This window comes from Somniosus microcephalus, chromosome 18 (genome assembly GCF_052327205.1).
Source record: "Somniosus microcephalus isolate GS21.2 chromosome 18, FLI_Smic_1.0, whole genome shotgun sequence".
In the NCBI taxonomy this organism is placed as follows: domain Eukaryota; kingdom Metazoa; phylum Chordata; class Chondrichthyes; order Squaliformes; family Somniosidae; genus Somniosus; species Somniosus microcephalus.
This window is the reverse complement of record NC_141004.1, coordinates 57881795-57902037: the sequence shown is the minus strand read 5'-3', so window position 1 is coordinate 57902037 and position 20243 is coordinate 57881795. Positions and strand designations below refer to the sequence as shown.

General features: G+C 45.3%; 1 protein-coding gene across 9 annotated transcripts in view; it reads left to right on the top strand.

The window, feature by feature from the left end:
* pacsin1b (protein kinase C and casein kinase substrate in neurons 1b) overlaps positions 1 to 20243 on the top strand; it is a 251730-nt gene that overhangs the window by 151887 nt on the left and 79600 nt on the right. For 4 of the 9 annotated variants that reach the window (XM_086011521.1, XM_086011523.1, XM_086011520.1 and 1 more), the window contains exon 2: positions 3564 to 3686. In XM_086011521.1, coding sequence (XP_085867647.1) covers positions 3627 to 3686 — 60 coding nt within the window. In that variant the 5' untranslated portion in view covers positions 3564 to 3626. The other 5 variants (XM_086011522.1, XM_086011525.1, XM_086011517.1 and 2 more) reach the window with 5 other exon arrangements.

Genomic DNA, 20243 nt, shown 5'->3' with positions numbered 1-20243 from the left:
GCTTAGGTAGATGAATCAAACACATGTGGCTGCCACCTTCTTATCAGACCATAAACAATGGACAAGAACCTGCGGGTTCCTATCAATCTCACCACCGTCATTACAAATGCAAGTCGCCCTGAGCCCTCAATGTGCAAGTTCCATTTCCCAGATCACATAGGCCAGAACTTCAACTGTTTGCCATCACTTCTGTTTATTCAATGCACAAAAGGATGGCTATGACAAAAAATAAATACAACAGAACATAACACCCAAGTGACTACCCTTGTGACTAATTGTGCTTTATCTTCCTCTTATGTGTACTTCTACGTGGTGCATCCCCTGTGGCTTTAGCAGATGTGGAGGCACCTTGCTCACTTTCATGCTGCTCTTGCTTCGACACCTTTGGCGGGTGTCCTCTGGGTTTGCGAGCCTTGAGGGCTCGGCAACAGTCTGCTCCTCCTGCGTCTGTGCAGGGACTCCATCTCAGTCGGGTGAGGACTCTGGAGGGTCTCTGACCAAGGGCTACTTAGTGGCATGGGAGTGTGAGCACTTGGAGGAGCCCCCACTTCCTTGTTGCCTGCCACCAACATCTCTCTCATGGGTCAGCCCCACTTCAGTGCTAGCAAGTAGCTTGACAGCACCTTGCTGCACATCAGGGGGACCATGAGGACCCATATCTGCACTGGCAGTCCTACTCAAAAAGACTTCCATGAAGCTCTGGTTTCTCTGCTCAATAGCTGCCCATCGCTCCTCCAGAGATGTCATTCTATTCTGAACATTCACCATGTATTCCAGACTCTGGTGACTTATTTCCTCCATGGCCATAGCCATCCTCTCATCTACCGTAGCCATCCTTACCACGGAGGTAGCCATCATTTCCATGGAGGTTGCCATCCTTTCCGTGGTGGTGCGTTCATGCGCCATTGCCTCCAGAAAGGCACTGCTCATGTTAGAGTTGGACTCCTCCATCCTCTCCACACTCGCAGTAACCCTGGAGACAAAACCTGCCAGAGACTCCTGCACTTATTCCTGGAGTTCCAGCACCACTCTCTTTCTGGATGGACCCGGAGTCACAGGGTCCACATGCAGCTGAGCAGAGCTGGGAGCGCCCTGCGACCTCCGACGAGGACTCTCCACTTCTGTCCCTGTCTCCACCACCTGCTGATGCTCACTTGTGAGCTGTGATACACCAGGTGTCAACACTACTCTATCTCCCGAAGGTCCCACCGAGGTGTGCGTATCTGCGCTGGTGCTGGGTGCGCTTAATTCTGCTGATGCTGCACCCTCAGAGGTTGCAGCTTCCTCTGAGGTGTCTTCCAGCTCAGGCTCTTCCTCCTGGACAGTGGGGAGGGGGGCTGTCGATGGTCCTGTGGGGGAGTAAAAGCATAAGTTAGACATGTGATATTAACGTAGCATGCACATGGACTTGTGCAGATGATCATAAGTCAATCTGTATGAGCATCAGAAGCCATATAAGTCACTCATGCAATGTCAATGAGAGATACGCAAAACTATTCTGTCACCAGCTTGCTCTGATGTGCCCATCTGTCCGACCCCCCACTTCCAGATCCTCCTCGGCTCCAACGATCTCTAGGGCAACCTCCTCAGCGCTGGTGAGATGGGCTATTGAGAGTGGCCCTCCTCCTGTCTTCATCCTTTCCCTCTTATTGTAGGCTCTCTTTTCCTGCAATGAGGGACACAAGTGGAGTTTGAGTGATAATGATGGAGTGAGTGTAGTGAATCTATAGCATAGATGCTTAGAAGGAGACAAAGATGAAGTGAGGTTCCAAAAGCAAGGGGCCCTCCCTGTGTGTTGTTAGTTGTTGTCATTGCATAACAGTGATAGGGAGTGTGAAGGCAGCATAGTCGAATAGTGAAGTGATTGTGTACATAGGGAGAGAGGGATGGTTAAGGGTGTAAGGGTAAAGTGGGATGTGTAGGAGTAGGTTGACAATGCAGAGTGCTGGTGCTGAGAGGAGATGGGGAGCAGAATGAGGGTAAAGGTGACAGTCTACTCACTTTTCCAGTGCGAACCTTTTTCGGCACTGCAGCCAGGTTCTGCTGCACGTTGATCTGGAGCTGACCTCCTGAGCCAGTTGCACCCACACAGCTTTGGTTTGCTGGGGAGGTTTTTTTCCTCCCAGAGGAAGGAAAGAGCACCTCCTTTTGAACTCTGGCTCTCTCCACCAGAGCATGGAGGGAGCCATCATCGAAACGTGGTGAGGCCTTGGCCCTTGAGCTCGACATTTCAGCAGTAGCACACACTTTAAGCAGTTGTCACTATGGAAGAACATAGGCACAAAATGAAGCAATGCTGCTTGGAAGCCTTAAATGCAGCTGGAGAAATGATGTCAGCAGAGGTGAGTTTCAGACCCAAAAGACTAATTGGGCCAGGGGAGCGCACACGCAGGGAATCAATTGCCCAATTAGGGCAAAATCACAATTTTATCCCGCCCGACAGCAGAGGCGGGATCGGGACCCGCCGACCACCTGACCCGCACCCAACCCGCCACCAATGGCAAAATCGAGCCCATTATCTCTGCAGCTACCTCTTGAAAAAAGCTAGGGTGTCGACCATCAGGTCCAGGGGAGTTGTCAGCTTTTAGTCCCATTAATTTCTCCAGTTTGTTGTCTTTACTAATATTAATTACTTTAAGTTCCTCACTCTCATTAGATCCTGATTTCTGGTATGTCCTTTGTGTCTTCTACTGTGAAAGTCAAGGATTTAAAAATCTAGACACACCTATAGGTCACTATCTATAATAAGCATTATGTTTGGGTGACATAACCTGTTGGGGGAATTTGATGCTCATTTTATCTTTGGACTGATGCCTTTATTTTAATTAATTTACACTAATTTTATCCAGTTGTATAAAATTGACATTGCATTATCACCTTTTTAAAATGTTGAATTTTTAACTAGAAATCTAGATTGTGTGTTTTCACTAAAGATCTAATGCAGTAGAAACCACGCAGCACCACAAAACATTGCACATTCGGCCAGTCTTGAGGCTCACAAGCTGGTTCTGCCATCCTGTGAATTGAAGGAAAAATAAATTCCTTCAGCTGTTTATGTAGCAGTTATGTCACTGGAATCCCTGCGGCTACATTATTTACACTAAACTGCCCCGATTGCTGCTGCCCTGAACCTGTATAGTTGAAATTCTTGTGCTGCTGGGGCCCGTGAACCTGTGTAGCCAAACTGTGTGCAGGCTGTCACATGTCCTCTGAGGGATGTAGCTCAACTAATGCCCAGACAGAGATTAGTCCTCGGCACTAATTCACAGCCTCTATCGCACAAATTCATCGGGATAGGCCAAGTGGGAATTATGGTTTAGCCATTAACAAACCCTTCGAGGGGATTTATGAGATGAGGTTTGTTTGGTTTTTAAAAAAAAAAACATTTTTCAGTTTGGCGTTTATTTTCTATCCCGGTCCACTTCTATTGATGCAGTGCTCTTGATGCTACAGTATGTATAGTGGCTGTAAGGGTGAGAGTATTGAGCTGTGAAGGTTCGCAGTGACCTTTTAGTTGTATGCATTGTAGCTGTAATGCTTGGGCCATTTTCTTCCCTCTGCAGTGCATGAAGATTTGAAGCTCAGTAACGGTGCAGATAATTCAAGGTCTTGCTGTCGTGTAGAAGATGTCAGGCTCATACGACGAATCCAGTGGATTAGAGGAAACGACTGACAGTTTCTGGGAGGTACTGCAACTTTCTTGCTATACTTTGGAATATGAGAATATTGCAGGATAATTACTTAAGCTGTGCCTGATTATTTTTTTAAAAGTAAATGTTGCAGTAGTTTCCTTTGTAACAAAGTTTGATGAAGGGTTAATGGGTTTTCATGCTTTAATGCTTTAACACACACGGTCGAGTGTTGTTAAGGGTAATATTCATTCATCAGGAATGGTGTGTTAGAGCTGTATGTGTGCACTGCAGAACATTTGCTGCCGCTTTACTGAAATAATTCACGAAACCACATATGATTGCGCTGTTATTTCAGTATTAACTCTGTTCAGTAGCGAGTCCGAAACCACTAGCCACTGTAGCTATTCATGACATAACCTGGAATTTAGCTGTATGTGTATGCCTGAGCATAATATACATTCACTTAAAGGCACTTCAAACTGAACGTATGTATGGTGGTTAGGTTGTATGTTAAATTATTCACTTTTTTAAATTATTCATTGAAAAGAATTACTTTGATAAATACTTGAGTGCAGTGGATTTTATCAAAACTTGCTTTTTTAAACAAAAGTCCTTTTTAGAAGGATGAGTAAACTATTTGGAATGTGATGCCTCCTTAAAACACACAGCTACTTGCTTTTTTCCCCCCTCCAAGGTGCTGACCTTTGCTGAGGTATTACTCCATGGCTTGCAGCCATCCAGAGCCTCACACAAGAGGCTATTCTTTATGTGAGCCTGCAGACCGAGTGTCAGCAAGCTATTTAACCTGGATTGAGACAATCTCCGCTGAGCCAGATCCGCTCTGTCCTTGCTTTATTTACCCAGTGAGCGTCACTGGATAACCATCAGGGGGAAGGGAGAATCCTGGTTGTGTATGTTTTTAATCTCCTCGCCCCTCTTCCGGCCAGCCCAACAATGCTAAGGCCTATTTTAGCACTTCTAATATGCTGGCTGAGTGTAGAATGGCATTGAACCAAAGACCTCCTTAGTCTGTATGGAGAAGTGCCATACTGGGCCAACAGAGGAGGTCGCTGCTTGCTTGTGGTTGGTGTGTATAGTTATTAACAATGGTACTTCTTATTCCTTCACATTTCCCAGATCTCCACATGCCATAGACTATCCCCAGACAGGTTGGCTCTGTTTGCAGATCTCCACCAGTACTACTCTCAAACTTTCTATTAGGGGTGGCTTGGACTGACCCCACCCTCTCCTCCCCTTCATACGTGTCATTAGATCTTCCTTTCCTCCCTGTGAGAAACCACACATCCTGTGCTTCGTGTGCTTCCACGCTGGAATTGTTTGAGAGGAAGGGGTTGTACTCTTCACATGGTGCCATTCTTTTTCACTCCGCTTAGCTACAGGCTTTCAGCCTTCCTATACCTCTCTTCAGATGTTTTAACTTGTTCAAATAAACCTAACTGTATGAGGGACTGGGTGGAGCAACAGATGTTGGTCAAAAATACAGGAGGATAGAAGCATTCAGGAGCCAAGACTGGTTCCAGTCATATTGAAACGGACCTAACCGTTATAAGGAGTAATACAATCAATCTGGCCTCTAATATGAGTTACTATGATGGGGAAAAATGAAAGCAATTTTGTAAGTCATAAAATAAATGACTTGTCATTTTGTAATCTCTGTACCTGTAATTGAAGGAAATTAATCATTTATCAGGAGTCAAGTGAAAAACAAACTAATAAACCATTCCCATCACCTACCAGTTATAGAAGTATTGAGGATTTTAATGTTTAATATTATGGAGTTAAAGTGGATTATCAATATAAATGGAATATTTTGGTCTCTAGCCCTCTCTAAATAGATCAATACAACTATAAATGATTTGGACAATGCTGCAAAGTAAAATGCTGTGGTGATATCAAAAGATTTAATCTTAATACAATTTCAAGAAATGGTCCTTCAGTACCAAACTGTTAAAATACAGTTTGAGGATTGTTAATGTACAGATTATGACTGGGAGTCAGGGGACCCCATGGTGTTTTGGTGGGGGGGGGGGGCAAAGGGGAGAAAAAGTAAATACCACCAAAGAAACTGTTGAAGTTGGCAGAGTGATGTAATTCAAATGTGAACTTCGGTGTACACCGAGTATTGTAAATAGTAGTTTCCCCATGATGAGAACCCATTTCTTGTTATTCCTGTTTACCGGTTTGTGAATTCTAGCTGCTAAACCCTGAGTATTGGCCAAAGACTGGGAGGTGGACGGTGCTTGAGGAATCCTACAAATGGGGTTGTGCAAAGGTCTATTTAAAAACACCACATGTGGCATGATTCTTGTGCAAGTGGCATTTTCACAAAAATGCTTGTTTGGATTGTACTGTTCTGCTGGGTGAGCTAACTATCAGCTTCAATCAACTTCTTCTGCAACAATATACATAGGAACAGGAGTAGGCCATTGAACCCCCTTGAGCCTCTTCTGCCATTCAGTGAGATCATGGCTGATCTGTGCCCTAACTCCCTATACCCGCCTTTGGCCCATAACCCTTAATACCTTTGGTTAACAAAAAACCATCAATCTCAGATTTAAAAGTGAAACCCATTGGACTTTTAATTGTTAAATCTAAATCCTATGTAGAGCTAGAAAAATAACAAGTAAATAAAATGTGCAATTCTTCACTGCTCCACTCAAAGACAAATAGCAAATCCAAATGACATTTTATTTCAAAGACATTTTCCCTTTCATAAATTACACAGCTATGTAGTCTTTTTGATCCTATTTTTGAATGTTTCTCTCTTTTTAAAGAAAAGTTTGTGTCATTTATTCTCCCAGCTGGGAGAATGGGCAAACTGCCTCCTCCCAGCCCTTGAAATGACTACTTGGACTTCTGTAGATAATAGTGTAATATCCTACCAGATAAAGTGACAATTTCTTCTTGGGATCATTTTCTATAAAGTCCAGGGTCCTTAACTAAAAGGTATCCATTTGTGAAATTAAGATTATAGAAAAGTTTTTCTAAATGCGGAATGCATTATTAGCTGATGTGGCACTTGGTAAAGAACAGACTATATTTAGAATGTCCTACTGGAGTGAAGGACTCCTATTGTCCCTCCTTGTTGCAGAATACACTGGCGTCACATTTGCAATTTGAAAGGAAAGGCACACCTGACCACCTCCATAGCAAAATATTCAAACAATTTAAAATGGTTAATGCAAGATTCCAAATGCGTATTTCTCAAAAACAAGCTAGCACTTCTGATTCTAATATATCTTTTGCAGTACAGTTGCATTTTAATGTTATTATTTTTATTATTTTTGGAATAGTTTAAGGAGTTCACATCTCTCTTTAAACTAGGATGTTCAGTTTTCCCTGCATGCTGTGCACTTAACCTTCCCTAATCAAAAGCTGATATACCAACATTCATATTAAATGGAGGATTAATGGTAGCATCCAAAGGGTCCTGGAGGAGGAAGCGAAGTATAATATTTATACTTAGTTATGAGTGATTTGGGGCGGGTAGAGAGTGAGGGAAAATCTTTCAGTGTGAATGTAGGTGGTGAATTTTGTGGTACAATCTGCACTTGATGATTATTTTTCCACTTCCCATGTTTATGTTATCAATGAAAATAGCAAAAGTAAAATTTTAATCCCAAGGTTTCTAGGTTTAGCATCAAGCCTGGTGCACTATTAACAGTGCATTGACATATCATCAGCATGAACTGTTGTGACATAAGAAATAAGAGCAGGAGTAGGCCATACGGCCCCTCGAGCCTGCTCTGCCATTCAATAAGGTCATGGCTGATCTTTGACCTCAACTCCACTTTCCCGCCCGATCTCCATATCCCTCGATTCCCCTAGAATCCAAATACCTATCTATCTCAGCCTTGAATATACTCAAAGACTCAGCATTCACAGCCCTCTGGGGCAGAGAATTCCGAAGATTCACAACCCTCTGAGTGAAGAAATTCTTCCTCATCTCGGTCTTAAATGGCCTACCCCTTATCCTGAGACTGTGCCCCCTAGTTCTAGACACTCCAGCCAGGGAAACAACCTCTCAGCATCTACCCTGTCAATCCACCTCAGAATCTTGTATGTTTCAATGAGATCACCTCTCATTCTTCTAAACGCCAGAGAGTATAGGCCCAATCTACACAATCTCTCATCATAGGACAGCCCTCTCATTCTAGGAATCAATCTAGTGAACCTTCGTTGCACCGCCTCCAAGGCAAGTATATCCTTCCTTAGGTAAGGAGACCAAAACTGTGCACAGTACTCCAGGTGTAGTCTCACCAAGGCCCTTTACAATTGGAGCAAGACTTCCTCACTCTTATGCTCTAACCCCCTTGCAATAAAGGCCAACATGCCATTTGCCTTCCTTATTGCTTGCTGTACCTGCATGCTAGCTTTCTGTGTTTCTTGCACGAGGACACCCAAATCTCTCTGAACACCAACATTTGAAAGATTCTCACCATTTAAAAAATATTCTGTTTTTCTATTCTTCCTACCAAAGTGAATAGCCTCACATTTCCCTACATTATACTCCATCTGACACCTTACTGCCCACTCACTTAGTCTATCTATATCCTTTTGTAGACTCTTTGGCCAAGATTTTGCTGGCGCTCGGAGGGCGGGTTTGGAGGCAGGGCATAGGTTAAAAATGTTTTGATTGACGGCGGGTTGCGATCCCGCCGTCAACCCGCCTCAAAACAGCTTTTCCAAGTGTCGGGTCGCCGATTTGCAAATCAACCCGACACCTAGCGACGGGAAGAGGATTAAAGGCAATTACCTGCCTGTTTTCGGGCAGTTGCCAGTAGTTCTCAGCCTATTTTTGAATTTTGTCACTTCTGGCTTGGAGTTCCCGATGTCCAGACACCACGCCACGTAAGTGTGGTGTGTTGTGAGTCTGCTATAATGTTTCTATTTATTGATGACAGTTGCAGAAGTGGTGTGAAGGATCCAATGTTGCACTGGTGAGTCTCCGAGGAAAGAAAATGTTGGGAACTGCATTTTTAATATATTTACACTTCTCTTTAGGTTACAAGTTTTTAAATCCATGTCCAGTGCCACCTCATTGGGAGAACCTCTCTCACCAGTGACAGATCGCTTCTGTCACCTCACCTGCAGCTGCCATCTATTCCAGCCTATGGAGGGAGTCATTGGAGAGCCTGGGTGCAAGAGGTCACTTTTGTGCAGTGATTATCAGTGTTTGCAGCACCTCAATGCTGTCAAACACTGAGAAATCAACTGTCAAAATAAAATTGTGCGTGGTCCCTTTAAGGAAACCGGCAGATGACTTGTCATCAAATGACGTCATCTGACCCGCTTCCTGTTAATTGGCCAGCAAGCCCGCAGGGCGGGCTTAACAAGGTCAATCAAGGCAAAATCACGTCTGTGGGTCGGATGCAGCTCGGGGCGGGACTGGAAGCCGTAAACCACCTGACCCGCACCTAACCCACCTCCATTAATAAAATCGCGGTCTTTGTGTTCTCCTCACAGCTTACTGTCCCACCTAGCTTTGTATCATCAGCAAACTTGGATACATTACACTCGGTCCCTTCATCTAGATCATTTAATATAGATTGTAAATAGCTGAGGCCCCAACACTGATCCTTGCGGCACTCCACTAGTTACAGCCTGCCAACCTGAAAAAGATCCGTTTATCCCTACTCTCTGTTTTCTGTCTGTTAACCAATCCTCTATCCATGCTACTATATTACCTCCAACCCCATGAGCCCTAATCTTGTGTAATAACCTTTTATGTGGCACCATATCGAATGCCTTTTGGAAATCCAAATATACTATATCCACTGGTTCCCCTTTATCTACCCTTCTAGTTACATCCTCAAAAAACTCTAATAAATTTGTCAAACACGATTTCCCTTTCATAAAACCATGTTGACTCTGCCTAATCATGTTATGATTTTCTAAGTGCCCTGATACCACTTCCTTAACAATGGATTCCAGCATTTTCCTGATGACTGATGTCAGGCTAACTGGCCTGTAGTTCCCTGTTTTTTCTCTCCCTCCTTTCTTGAATAGCGGTGTTACATTTGCGACCTTCAAATCCGCTGGGACCATTCTAGAATCTAGGGAATTTTGGAAGATCAAAACCAATGCATCCATTATCTCTTCAGCCACCTCTTTTAGAACCCTAGGATGTAGGCCGTCAGATCCAGGGGATTTGTCAGCTTTTAGTCCCATTAGTTTCCCTAGTACTTTTTCTCTACTTATATTAATTATGTTAATTTCCTCACTGTCATTAGACCCTTGGTTCCCCACCATTTTTGCCATGCTTTTTGTGTCTTCTACTGTGAAGACAGATGCAAAATATTTGTTTAATGTTTCTGCCATTTCCTTATTCCCCATAATAATTTCTCCTGTCTCACTCTCTAAGGGACCAACGTTTACTTTGCTACTCTCTTCCTTTTTACATTATAGGTAACCTTTTCTTCAGGTAAAACATTTTTTGAGAACTTCATTAGTGATGTATGCATCACTTGTGTGCTATGAGTGAAGACAGATTATATAAACTTGGCTTATATTCTCGTGTTTAAAAGGTTGAGGGGTGATTTGATTGAGGTGTTTAAAATGAAAGAAGGATTCAATAGAGTAAATACAGTGAAGCTATTTCCTCGAGTTGGGGAATCAAGAACAAGGGGGCATAATCTTAAAATTAGAGCTGGGACATTTAGGAATGAAATCTAGCAGCACTTTTTCTACACTAAGGCCCCGATTTTCTGCCAGCCGTCGGATGGCTTTCCAGGCGGCCGGGGGCCGAAAATCGCCGAAAAAAACAGGTTGCGACCCCCCTCCCGCCTGATTCCCCGCCCCGTCCGACTTTCGGACCGCCGTTTCCCCGCAACCCGAATCAGTCCCGCCCACCGCTGGCGGGACTGGCCGTCGGAACACTAATGAGCAATTATTACCTTGTTTAAGTTGATTTTCAGGGGCCGTTGCGATTTTGGGGCTTTCCCCACATCAAACACGCCTGCAGGGAACCCCGCTGATTAAACCTGGCGTGAAGCTTGCCGGCTTGCTTGCTGTTAGCTGCAGGTCATTTGGAAAAGCTGCGATTTAAAGGGACAGCACTTGTATGTTGAAGGACCTTGTTGCTGAAGGCTTGGGGCTACTTCTTCAAGGCTTAGGCACAGCTGTGGAAGGTTGGAGCCTCTCAAACTTCTCCAATGTGATCTCCTGGGAAGCCCCTCTCTCCACCCTCACTCAGCGCTTCCTCAGCAGAGGCATCTACGAGAAGCATGGGACGCCTTTTTTTCCTTCCCTTCTTGCCATTAGAGGATCTCCAGCAGCAGAGGCGGCGGCGGCAGCAGCAGAACCAGGAACAGCAGGATGAGCACCAGGAGCACCAGGCTGCTGCTCACTCACCTGAAGCTGCACAGGCCAGAAGGGGCCAGCGCTTGGAAGTGGCTTGAGAGCACCTTGCTGCACTTTAGGGGGCCATGGGGACCCGTTTCTGCACTGGCAGTCCTACTCAGAAGGACTTCCATGAAAATCTGGTTTCTCTGTTCAATAGATGGCCAACGCTCCTCGAGATGTCATTCTCTTATGAGCACTCACCATGTTTTCCGTACCCTGGCGAGTTATCTCCTCCATGGAGGTTGCCAACTTTTCCATGGTGATGCGTTCATGCGCCAGTGACTCCACAAAGGCTCTGCCCATGGTCGCTATGGACTCCTCCATTCGCTCCACACTCACAGCAACCCTGGAGACAAAACCTGCCAGAGACTCCTGCATCTGTGCATGGAGTTCCATCACCTCTGATCTTACGGATGGACCCAGAGGCAGAGGGTCGACATGCAGCGCAGCTGAGCTGAGCTGGCAGAGTCCTGCGCCCTCCGACGAGGACTCTCCACTGCTGTCCCTGTCTCCAGAATCTGCTGAGACTCACTTGTGAGCTGTGAAACACCAGGTGACAACACTACTCTATGTCCCGAAGGTCCCCCTGAGGTGTGAGTGTCTGCGCTGGTGCTGGGTGCGCTTACTTCTGCTGACGCTGCACCCTCAGAGGTTGGAGCTTCCTCTGAGGAGTCTGGCTGCACAGCCTCTTCCTCTTCCACAGTGAGGACGGGGGCTCTGGATGGTACTGTGGGGGAGTAAACGAAGGAGTTAGAGATGTGATGCCAAGGTGATATGCACATTCGAGTTGACATCTGCTGACACCTGCATCCATGCAGCCTTGGTCTCAGTGGGAGGCCTCTTCCTGCCTGAACTAGGGAAGAGGACCTCCCTGTGGGCCCTAACCCCATCCAATAATGCCTGCAGTGAAGCTTCATCGAATTTGGAGGCAGCTCGGGGTCTGGTACTGGCCACAGCTGCTGCAGGCTCCTCTGCCATCCTGTATGGTTCGTTTGGAAGCCTTCAGAGGATGCAGTGTTTGCTGTGGACCTTGAAAGCACCACGAATGATCACATCATACTGTGGGGCTTTCTGACTAGAAATGGACAATTAGCAAGGCTGCCCACATGCTGGGAATTAATTAGCCACTTGAGGGAAAATTGCGTGGAGCTGGCTGACATTTTTTCGTGTGTCAGAAACCCCACATTTGGGGGAATCCGACCATTTCCCACACAAGCCACAAAATCGGGCCCTAAGGGTAGTGGAATTCTGGAAATCTCTCCCAAAAGGCTATGGCTGCTGGGTCAATTGAAATTTTCAAGATGGAGTTTGCTGGATTAGGTAAGGGTATCATGGGATATGGATCAACGGCAGGTAAATGGAGTTGAGGTACAGGCCAGCCATGATCTAATAGAATGGTGGAACAGGCTTGAGTCATGCAAAATTTCTAAGCTACTGGCATTTAAAACACAAAATAAGTTGGTCTTTAGAGTTTTACTGGATGTAGCAGATCTAACTTCACCAATTGATACAAATCAGGTATTTCTGTGGCATGAGTAGCTTTAATGTGGCAATTACACTGTCTGGAGGCGCTCCTGCATATGACTTCTTTGGAACTGGTCAGAAAGTTAAGTTCCATTTATTCTGGTTAGCCAAGAAAAAAGATGCGTATGAGTATGAATCTATTGTTGGGACTTTTTTTTACTTAATTTGCCCAGTGCCTTCTATAAATAGGAAATGGAGAGGCGTCGTGAGAGAAACCGTTGAATTGGATCCACAGGAGGTCAGTATTTGGGCCACTGCAGGTTTTTTTTCCAAAATAAATGGATTTAGGAAACAATTCTAAGCTTGTTAAATGTGCCAAAGGCTCTAAAATAAGAGTTCAGTCAGAAAGGGGGAGGTTAACTTTTTTTTCTCGTAGGATTTAGATCAGCTAAGCAATTAGGTTGACAAATGAAATTTACCACTGACATGCATTTACTGGAGAGGATACAGAGGAGCTGGGGCATTTATGCATTGGAACTGGTGCAGAGAAGGCCAATAACAATACTATCAAGTGTAAAGGAATGTGTTACAAGGAAAATTTGGAGTTAGGTCTACAGTCTGGAAATAAGGTTACTGGGGTGGGGAGTCCTCACTGAGATATATAATAAAGCACTAAATGATGTAGATAAACTGACCCCAGAAAATTACTTCAAGGCGAGTCAGGTCAAGAGGATGTAAATTGGTGGAAAGTAAATTTTAAAACTGATTTCAATATTTGCAATGTTTCCAAGCTTAGGAAGTGGATTCTAGACATTACTGTAACAAGCCTTGTGATGCGCTATCAATTACTCATAAAAGACTGAGAGTTAAGAGAGTAACTAAAGGCTTTTATTAACAAAAGAATGAAGGTCTGCCTCGAGTGGTCGACCGGTCCAGAAATAAAGGGCTGGGGAGCAGTCACCTTTATACTAGGACTTGTGGGAGGAGTCAGCCGAGGCATGTCCAGGCATGTACACAGTGGAATACAAACAGTGGTTTACCACACCTTGCACTTATATGGCATTTCTTATGTTGGAAAGACATCTCTGTTGGAGAGGAAAGAAGTAAACAGCAGGATGGAAGAACAGCTTAATGGAATTGATGAACAAGACAATAAAAACAACAACAAAAACTTGTATTTATATAGCGCCTTTAACTTAGTTAAAAACGTCTGTGTCCTTCATGGGAGTGTAATTTGACAAGTCACACATAGATATTAGGCCAGGTGACCAAAAGCTTTGTCAAAGAGGTAGGCTTTAAGAAGCGACTTAAAGGAGGAGAGAGAGGTGGAGTGGTTTAGGCAGGGATTTCCAGAGCTTAGGACCTAGGCAGCTGAAAGCACGGCCGCCAATGGTGGAATGATGAAAATCGGGGATGCTCAAGAGGCCAGAATTGGAGGAGTGCAGAAATCTCAGGGGAGAAATAGTTTTCAGAAAACTTTGAAGGGAATTACAGAGGCATGGGGCCGCCAATGGTGGAGCAAAGAAGATGGGAATAAGGAAAAGACCAGTGTCAAAGAGAAGCAAAGGGTCCAAGCAAGAACGGTGGCCTGAAGGAGTGTGGGGTGAGACCATGGAGGCATTGAAGGTGAGGTTGAGGACATTGAAACTGATATGGAGTGGCTCTGGGAGTCGCTGGAGATTGGCGAGAATGAGAGTGATGTGCAGGGCTTTCAGTGGGTAAGGACAAGAGTAGCAGCATTCTGAATGAGGTGTCATTTATGAAGGAAGCGAGCACGAAGCCAAAAGGGACCATTAGAGAACATCAAAGTGATAAAGTCATAAGAACATAAGATGTAGGAGCAGGAGTAGGTCATTTGGCCCCTCGAGCCTACTCCGCCATTCAATAAGATCATGGCTGATCTAATCTGGGCCTCAACTCCACTTCCCTGCCCACTCCCCATAACCCTCGACTCCCTTACCGTTCAAAAATCTGTCTATCTCCACCTTAAATATATTCAATGCCCCAGCCTCCACAGCTCTCTGGGGAAGAGAATTCCAAAGATTCACAACCCTCAGAAGAAATTCCTCCTCATTTCCATTTTAAATGGGTGCCCCCTTATTAGTCATAGGTTAGAATCAGTAGCAACAGGATAGAGGGAGGTGAAGACAGGTAATGTTTCTAAAAAATACAGTTGGATACTAGGCTAAAGTGCTGGGCAGGGGGGAAATGCACTGAACTGACTGGCCTTTTTTTCTTAATGTGATGACTTGGTTTTGCCATTTGAAGGATAGGATAGTCCAATGGTCGAGCACACTGAAACTTTGTTTGATTGCAGCTTAGACTGATGAGATTGAACTTGTCACTCCCTAGTAAAGATAATACATGAAATGAGTTTAGGTAACCTCTACCTAATTCCTAGTGAGTACAGCCTCATTGTAAACTGGTCACAATTTGATGCACATTATTAATCTTAACAAGAGAAGCCATAAGGATGATTAATTTGGGAAATTGAGTAAATTCACACTATTACAGTGGGGGGTGGCGGGGGGGGCTTCTTCCAGATTGCAGCTAAGGCATGCTGGGGTAGTAGATGGGGGTTTGCTCAACATCTGGTGGTGCTAAACCTAACCTGGAATACTCGATGCTGACACTGACGAAAGGCATTCTATTCCTCAGCCCTGACGACCCTCTCCTTGAGCATAACAATTCATAATTTAAAAAAATCTTGCATCACCATTTTGTCCAGTCAAGGTGACGACCTGTGCAATTTGCCTCTTCTAAGGTTTTGTTTTATGCGTATTCTTGACGAGAATGCTGTAACAAATTGCGTAGAATGTCCTCCTATAACAGCCTCTGCATTTCTGAATATCGCGTTCGTGGTCCTTCAGTCCCATTCTGTGTTTGAGCTTTGTGCCCTTGGTACTGCAGATGTTATTACGTCATCAATTTTTAAATGAGAGAATAATCTGAGCTGTTGTATAATGAATAAATTTACTCTGTGTATGCGGGCTTGTTGCCAGGTAATTGATACAAATGTGTCAATATTTCCTTATATTTAAGCCAGGGAAACATTGCTTCGTATGATATGTAACATTTTTAAAGGTGTCTAGCAACATGCCAAACCAGGATTCAATAATTAGAATGCAACTTTTAATGTTGTAATCTATAGTGCCTCTCAAGACTCTGGCTGTGTCAGATTTCCCTTTCAGCTTAATCAGCTCCTACTATAACAACTTGCATTTATATAGCACCTTTTAATGTAGAAAACATTCTAAATGATCTATACTTTTTGTATAAATGCAACAAATATATATTTAAAAACCTTGGTCACATGTTGTTGAAGAGCAACACTAACAGGTAATATAGGTATCTACAATTGTTCATTTTTAATGTGGAACGAACAGCTTTAATAGTTGACACTTGCTGAAGAAGGTTCTTCAGTAAACCTGAGCAGGATGATGACTGGTGACGTAAGAAAACTACTAGGCACTTGATCTGAGTATTAAACAAGGCTTTAATCAACTGTTTTTCAACATGGAGATCTAGTTGTGTCCTTCACTAGTTCCTGTTAAAGAATGTCCTGAGCAAGCTGGGCCCATGCCCGAGTATTTATACTCTCCCTGGACAGCGCCACCAGCAGGCCGCCCAGTATTATTACATAAGTCATTTCCACATGAATGACAAGATTCATGTCAACTCGTGCCTCAATCTTCACTGTCCCTGCCCCGAAGAGTAGACCCACTCTTGCAACAAAAAAAGGGTTGTATTTATGTACAGCACCTTATCACGTGTCTCAAAAGTCCCAAGGCACTTCACATACAGTGCAGTCCCTGTTATGTAGACAGCTATTTTTGCACAGCAAAGTCCCACAAACAGCACTGAAGAGAATGGCCAATTAATTTTCTTTTGATGGTGGTTGAGGGAGGAATGTTGGCCAGGACACAGGAAGAATTCCTTGCTCATCTTCAAGTAGTGCTATATGATCTTTAACATCCAGCTGAACCAGTGAGCAGCTAGCTGGGGTCTTGGTTAAATGTCTGCTCTTAAGGACTGCACTGCCCAACAATGCAACACTCCTTCAATAATGCACTAGAATGTCAGTCTAGATTCTATGCTCAGGTTTTGGAGTGGGTGTTGAACTCTCAAATTTAGAGGTAGCTCCATCAAGATAGTGGGCGTGAAATTGGGGTTGGTAGTGCCTGTTGATTGGGCGATACGGGTGTTGTTCGGGGACCAAAATGGCGTCCATCTGTACAAGTGTTATGTGCTTTCCATGGTTGCAAAAGTCTGCCGTGAATCGGGCCGGACGCCATCTTGGTGAGGACGTTAATGCGCTTGCAGCTAACGTCCACCGGAAGTATACAGAGCAGGAAGATCATGACGTCAATCAGCATGCAACGCTGATTTGATACCAGCAGTGCCATTTTGGAGCTCAACGCTCCAGCTAACGCCCTCCTTTAACCTCGCACGGCCGAGCACGCATTAAGCAGCAGGACGGACCCCGCACCAGTGCTATTTAAAGGGATCATCAACTACTGACGGGTTAGGTTTTTTTTTTCGTTCATGGGATGTGGGCGTCGCTGACAAGACCAGCATTTATTGCCTATCCGTTATTGCCCTTGAGGTGGTGGTGGTGAGCCGCCATCTTGAACCGCTGCAGTCCGTGTGGTAAAGGTACTCCCACAGTGCTGTTAGGGAGGGTGTTCCAGGATTTTGAACCGGTGACGATGAAGGAACGGCAATATATTTCCAAGTCAAGATGGTGTGTGACTTGGAGGTGATGGTGTTCCCATTCGCCTGCTGCCCTTGTCCTTCTAGGTGGTAGAAGTCGCAGGTTTGGTAGGTGCTGTCAAAGAAGCGTTGGTGAGTTGCTGCAGTGCATCTTGTAGATGGCACACACTGCAGCCATGGTACGCCGGTGGGGGGGGGAGTGAATGTTTAAGGTGGTGGATGGAGTGCCAATCAAGCAGGCTGCTTTGTCTTGGATGGTGTCAGGCTTCTTGAGTGTTGTTGGAGCGGCACTCATCCAGGCAATTGGTGAGTATTCCATCACACTCCTGACTTGTGCCTTGTAGATGGTGGAAAGGCTATGGGGAGTCAGAAGGTGAGACACTCATCGCAGAATACCCAGCCTCTGACCTGCTCTTGTCACCACAGTATTTATGTGGCTGGTCCAGTTAAATTTCTGGTCAATGATGACCCCCAGGATGTTGATGGTGGGGGATTTGGCAATGGTAATGCTGTTGAATGTCAAGTTGCTGGTTGATTTCTTCTGGTTGTTGCTATAATTGTACAAGTATTATCTGCTTTCTACAGTTGCAAAAATCTACAGGGAGTGGTGTGGCAGGTGCTGAAGGACTTTTTCCTGACTTCAAGGCTTCTGCACAAACCAGTTGGCCTCAGATATCGGTGCAGTAATAGTCATTCCCCTTGGAATATAGCATGACTGGGAAAATGAGCAGAGGCCATGCAGAGGAGGACAAGCTGCTAGAAGAGGGCGGAGGAGGGGGAGAAGGACTCTCAGCAGGAGGCCATATCTGCCCAGGGTGTTCAGGGAGCATTTTTCCTACCTGCACCTCAGCGAGGAACAATGTGAGAGACATCTGTGCTTCAATAAGGACATCCTCACTGAAATCTGCCACCTGTTGCAACCACAACTGCAACCTCAGTGCAGTGCAATGACTGCATTGCCAGTGGCTCTGAAGGTGACCATGGCGATGAACTTTTATGCATCTGGATTCTTCCAGGCTGGAGCTGGAGATATTTGCAACATCTCGCAGTTTGCCGTCCGCTGTTGTGTAAGGGAGGTCACGGAGGCTCTCTCTTCCAAGAGAGCTGACTACATTTCATTCTCTCCTGCCAGAGACCAGCAGGTGGATCGAGTACGCGGTTTCGCTAGGATTACAGGCTTCCCCATGGTGCAGGGTGCCATTGACTGTTTGCACATTACTTTGCAGGCGCCGCACGTCAACTTTGCCATTTACCGGAGCCTAAAAGGATTCCACTCACTCAGCGTTCAGCTGATGTATGACCATAGGCAGCGAATCATGCAGGTCCATGCCCGGTATCCTGGTAGCAGCCATGATGCCTTCATTGTGCAGCAGTTCGCTGTGCCATCTGTATTTGAGCCGCCATGACAAACCAGAGGGTGGCTACTGGGCAGCAAGGGCTATCCGCTGACAACATGGCTCATGACTTCGGTGCGCAAGCCATGCACACGTGTGCAGCATGCATACAATGAAAGCCATGCTGCCACATGAAATGTGATGGAGCAGACAATTGGCGTGTTGAAACAACACTTCCGCTGCCTGGACTGCTCTGGATGAGCCCTGCAGTACTTGGCAGAATGGTGTCAAGATTCGTGATGGTCTGCTGCATGCTGCACAACATCGCCATCAGCTATACTGCAAGCAGCTGAGGAGCAGGAGCATGACAGAGGAGGAAACCTAGACAGCCCCTTTCTGCCCAGGCTGTCCGTGAAGAACTAATTCGAGTGCGATACCAGTCACCACAACCCCAGTCCCCCACACCTTACCTTCCCTCTATCACTGACCGTCACAGCGTCCACTTGGCCACAATGCAAAAATAAAAGCCACTGCAAAATAAATATTCCAAGCCAAATTTATAAATGAAATCATGCCATATTGCATACAAACGTAAACTAATCACGCTTGTGCATTCCCTTAGTGCCTATCTTCCGTGTGCCTTTGCCTGTCCTCGTCCTACGCAGTGCTACCCCAGTGGCTGCAGCACAGCTGGTGGAAGGCTGCTGTCTTTGAGTGGAAAACACTACAGATAGCCTTGGAGGACGACCTCAAGCAGCTCTGGGCCTAGAAGGCCCGGCTGTGGACTGAACCATCTTGGCGTGGGCGGCAGTAGTCTGAGCTGGCTGGCTGACGGGGCAACAGCAATGAAGTTGACCTGCTGTCTGCATTTCAATCAATGGGCGCATCGCGACCCCCTGCGCCCATTTTGGGGGCTAAATTGGATAGCCTCAGAGAGTATCACCCTATTGTAGCCAAACAGGCTCTCTTCTTCCTCAGAGTGGGCAGTCGTCTTCCCCCGCCGCCCCCCACCCCCTCCCCAGCTCAACCAGTGTTTGTACAATAACTATGGTAAGCATATCTGATGTGATGTGCATCCTACATTTGGGGAAGTACCAGATGGTTTGGCACTCTTTCCTAGAGGGTAACAAAACACAAGCTCCTCCTCCTGGGAGTCCATTCACATGTCCAGGAGACCAGCATGGGAGGACCATACAGAATACCGACTGCCTAACTTATTTCTTCTTCTTAAAAATGGGAGGGGTGGAAATTGAGCACTGGTTAGTTGCTTCCTTTCAAAATTGAGATTACAATGTTAAGATAAGTTTTTTATTATTGAGAAACTATTATGAAGAGCCATAGTGCATGATACCATCCAGATTTACAGGAGTTTTTTTAAAAAAGGAACTAAGTTTAAGTAGTGATTTGGTCATGCCAAACTTGGGCTTTAGAAGCTTGAGGATGGTAGAAGGAAAAGGAAGGTAAGGATTATCCACAATTTGAGTAGGAGGCTGTGTGTAGTGAATCTTCATAACATGGGTGAGGTTGCACGGAAGAGGAAATGAGTGTGGGATGGTATCTTTGCAAAAGCTAGAATGAGGTAAGGTTGGGGCTTCTCTGAACATAGCACCAATGAAATGACCAGGAAGGAGAGAGTGATCATACTTGTCCTGGAATGCAGAAAAGGCAAGAGGTTCCCTACATATTGGATGATCAGCCATGATCACATTGAATGGCGGAGCAGGCTCGAGGGGCC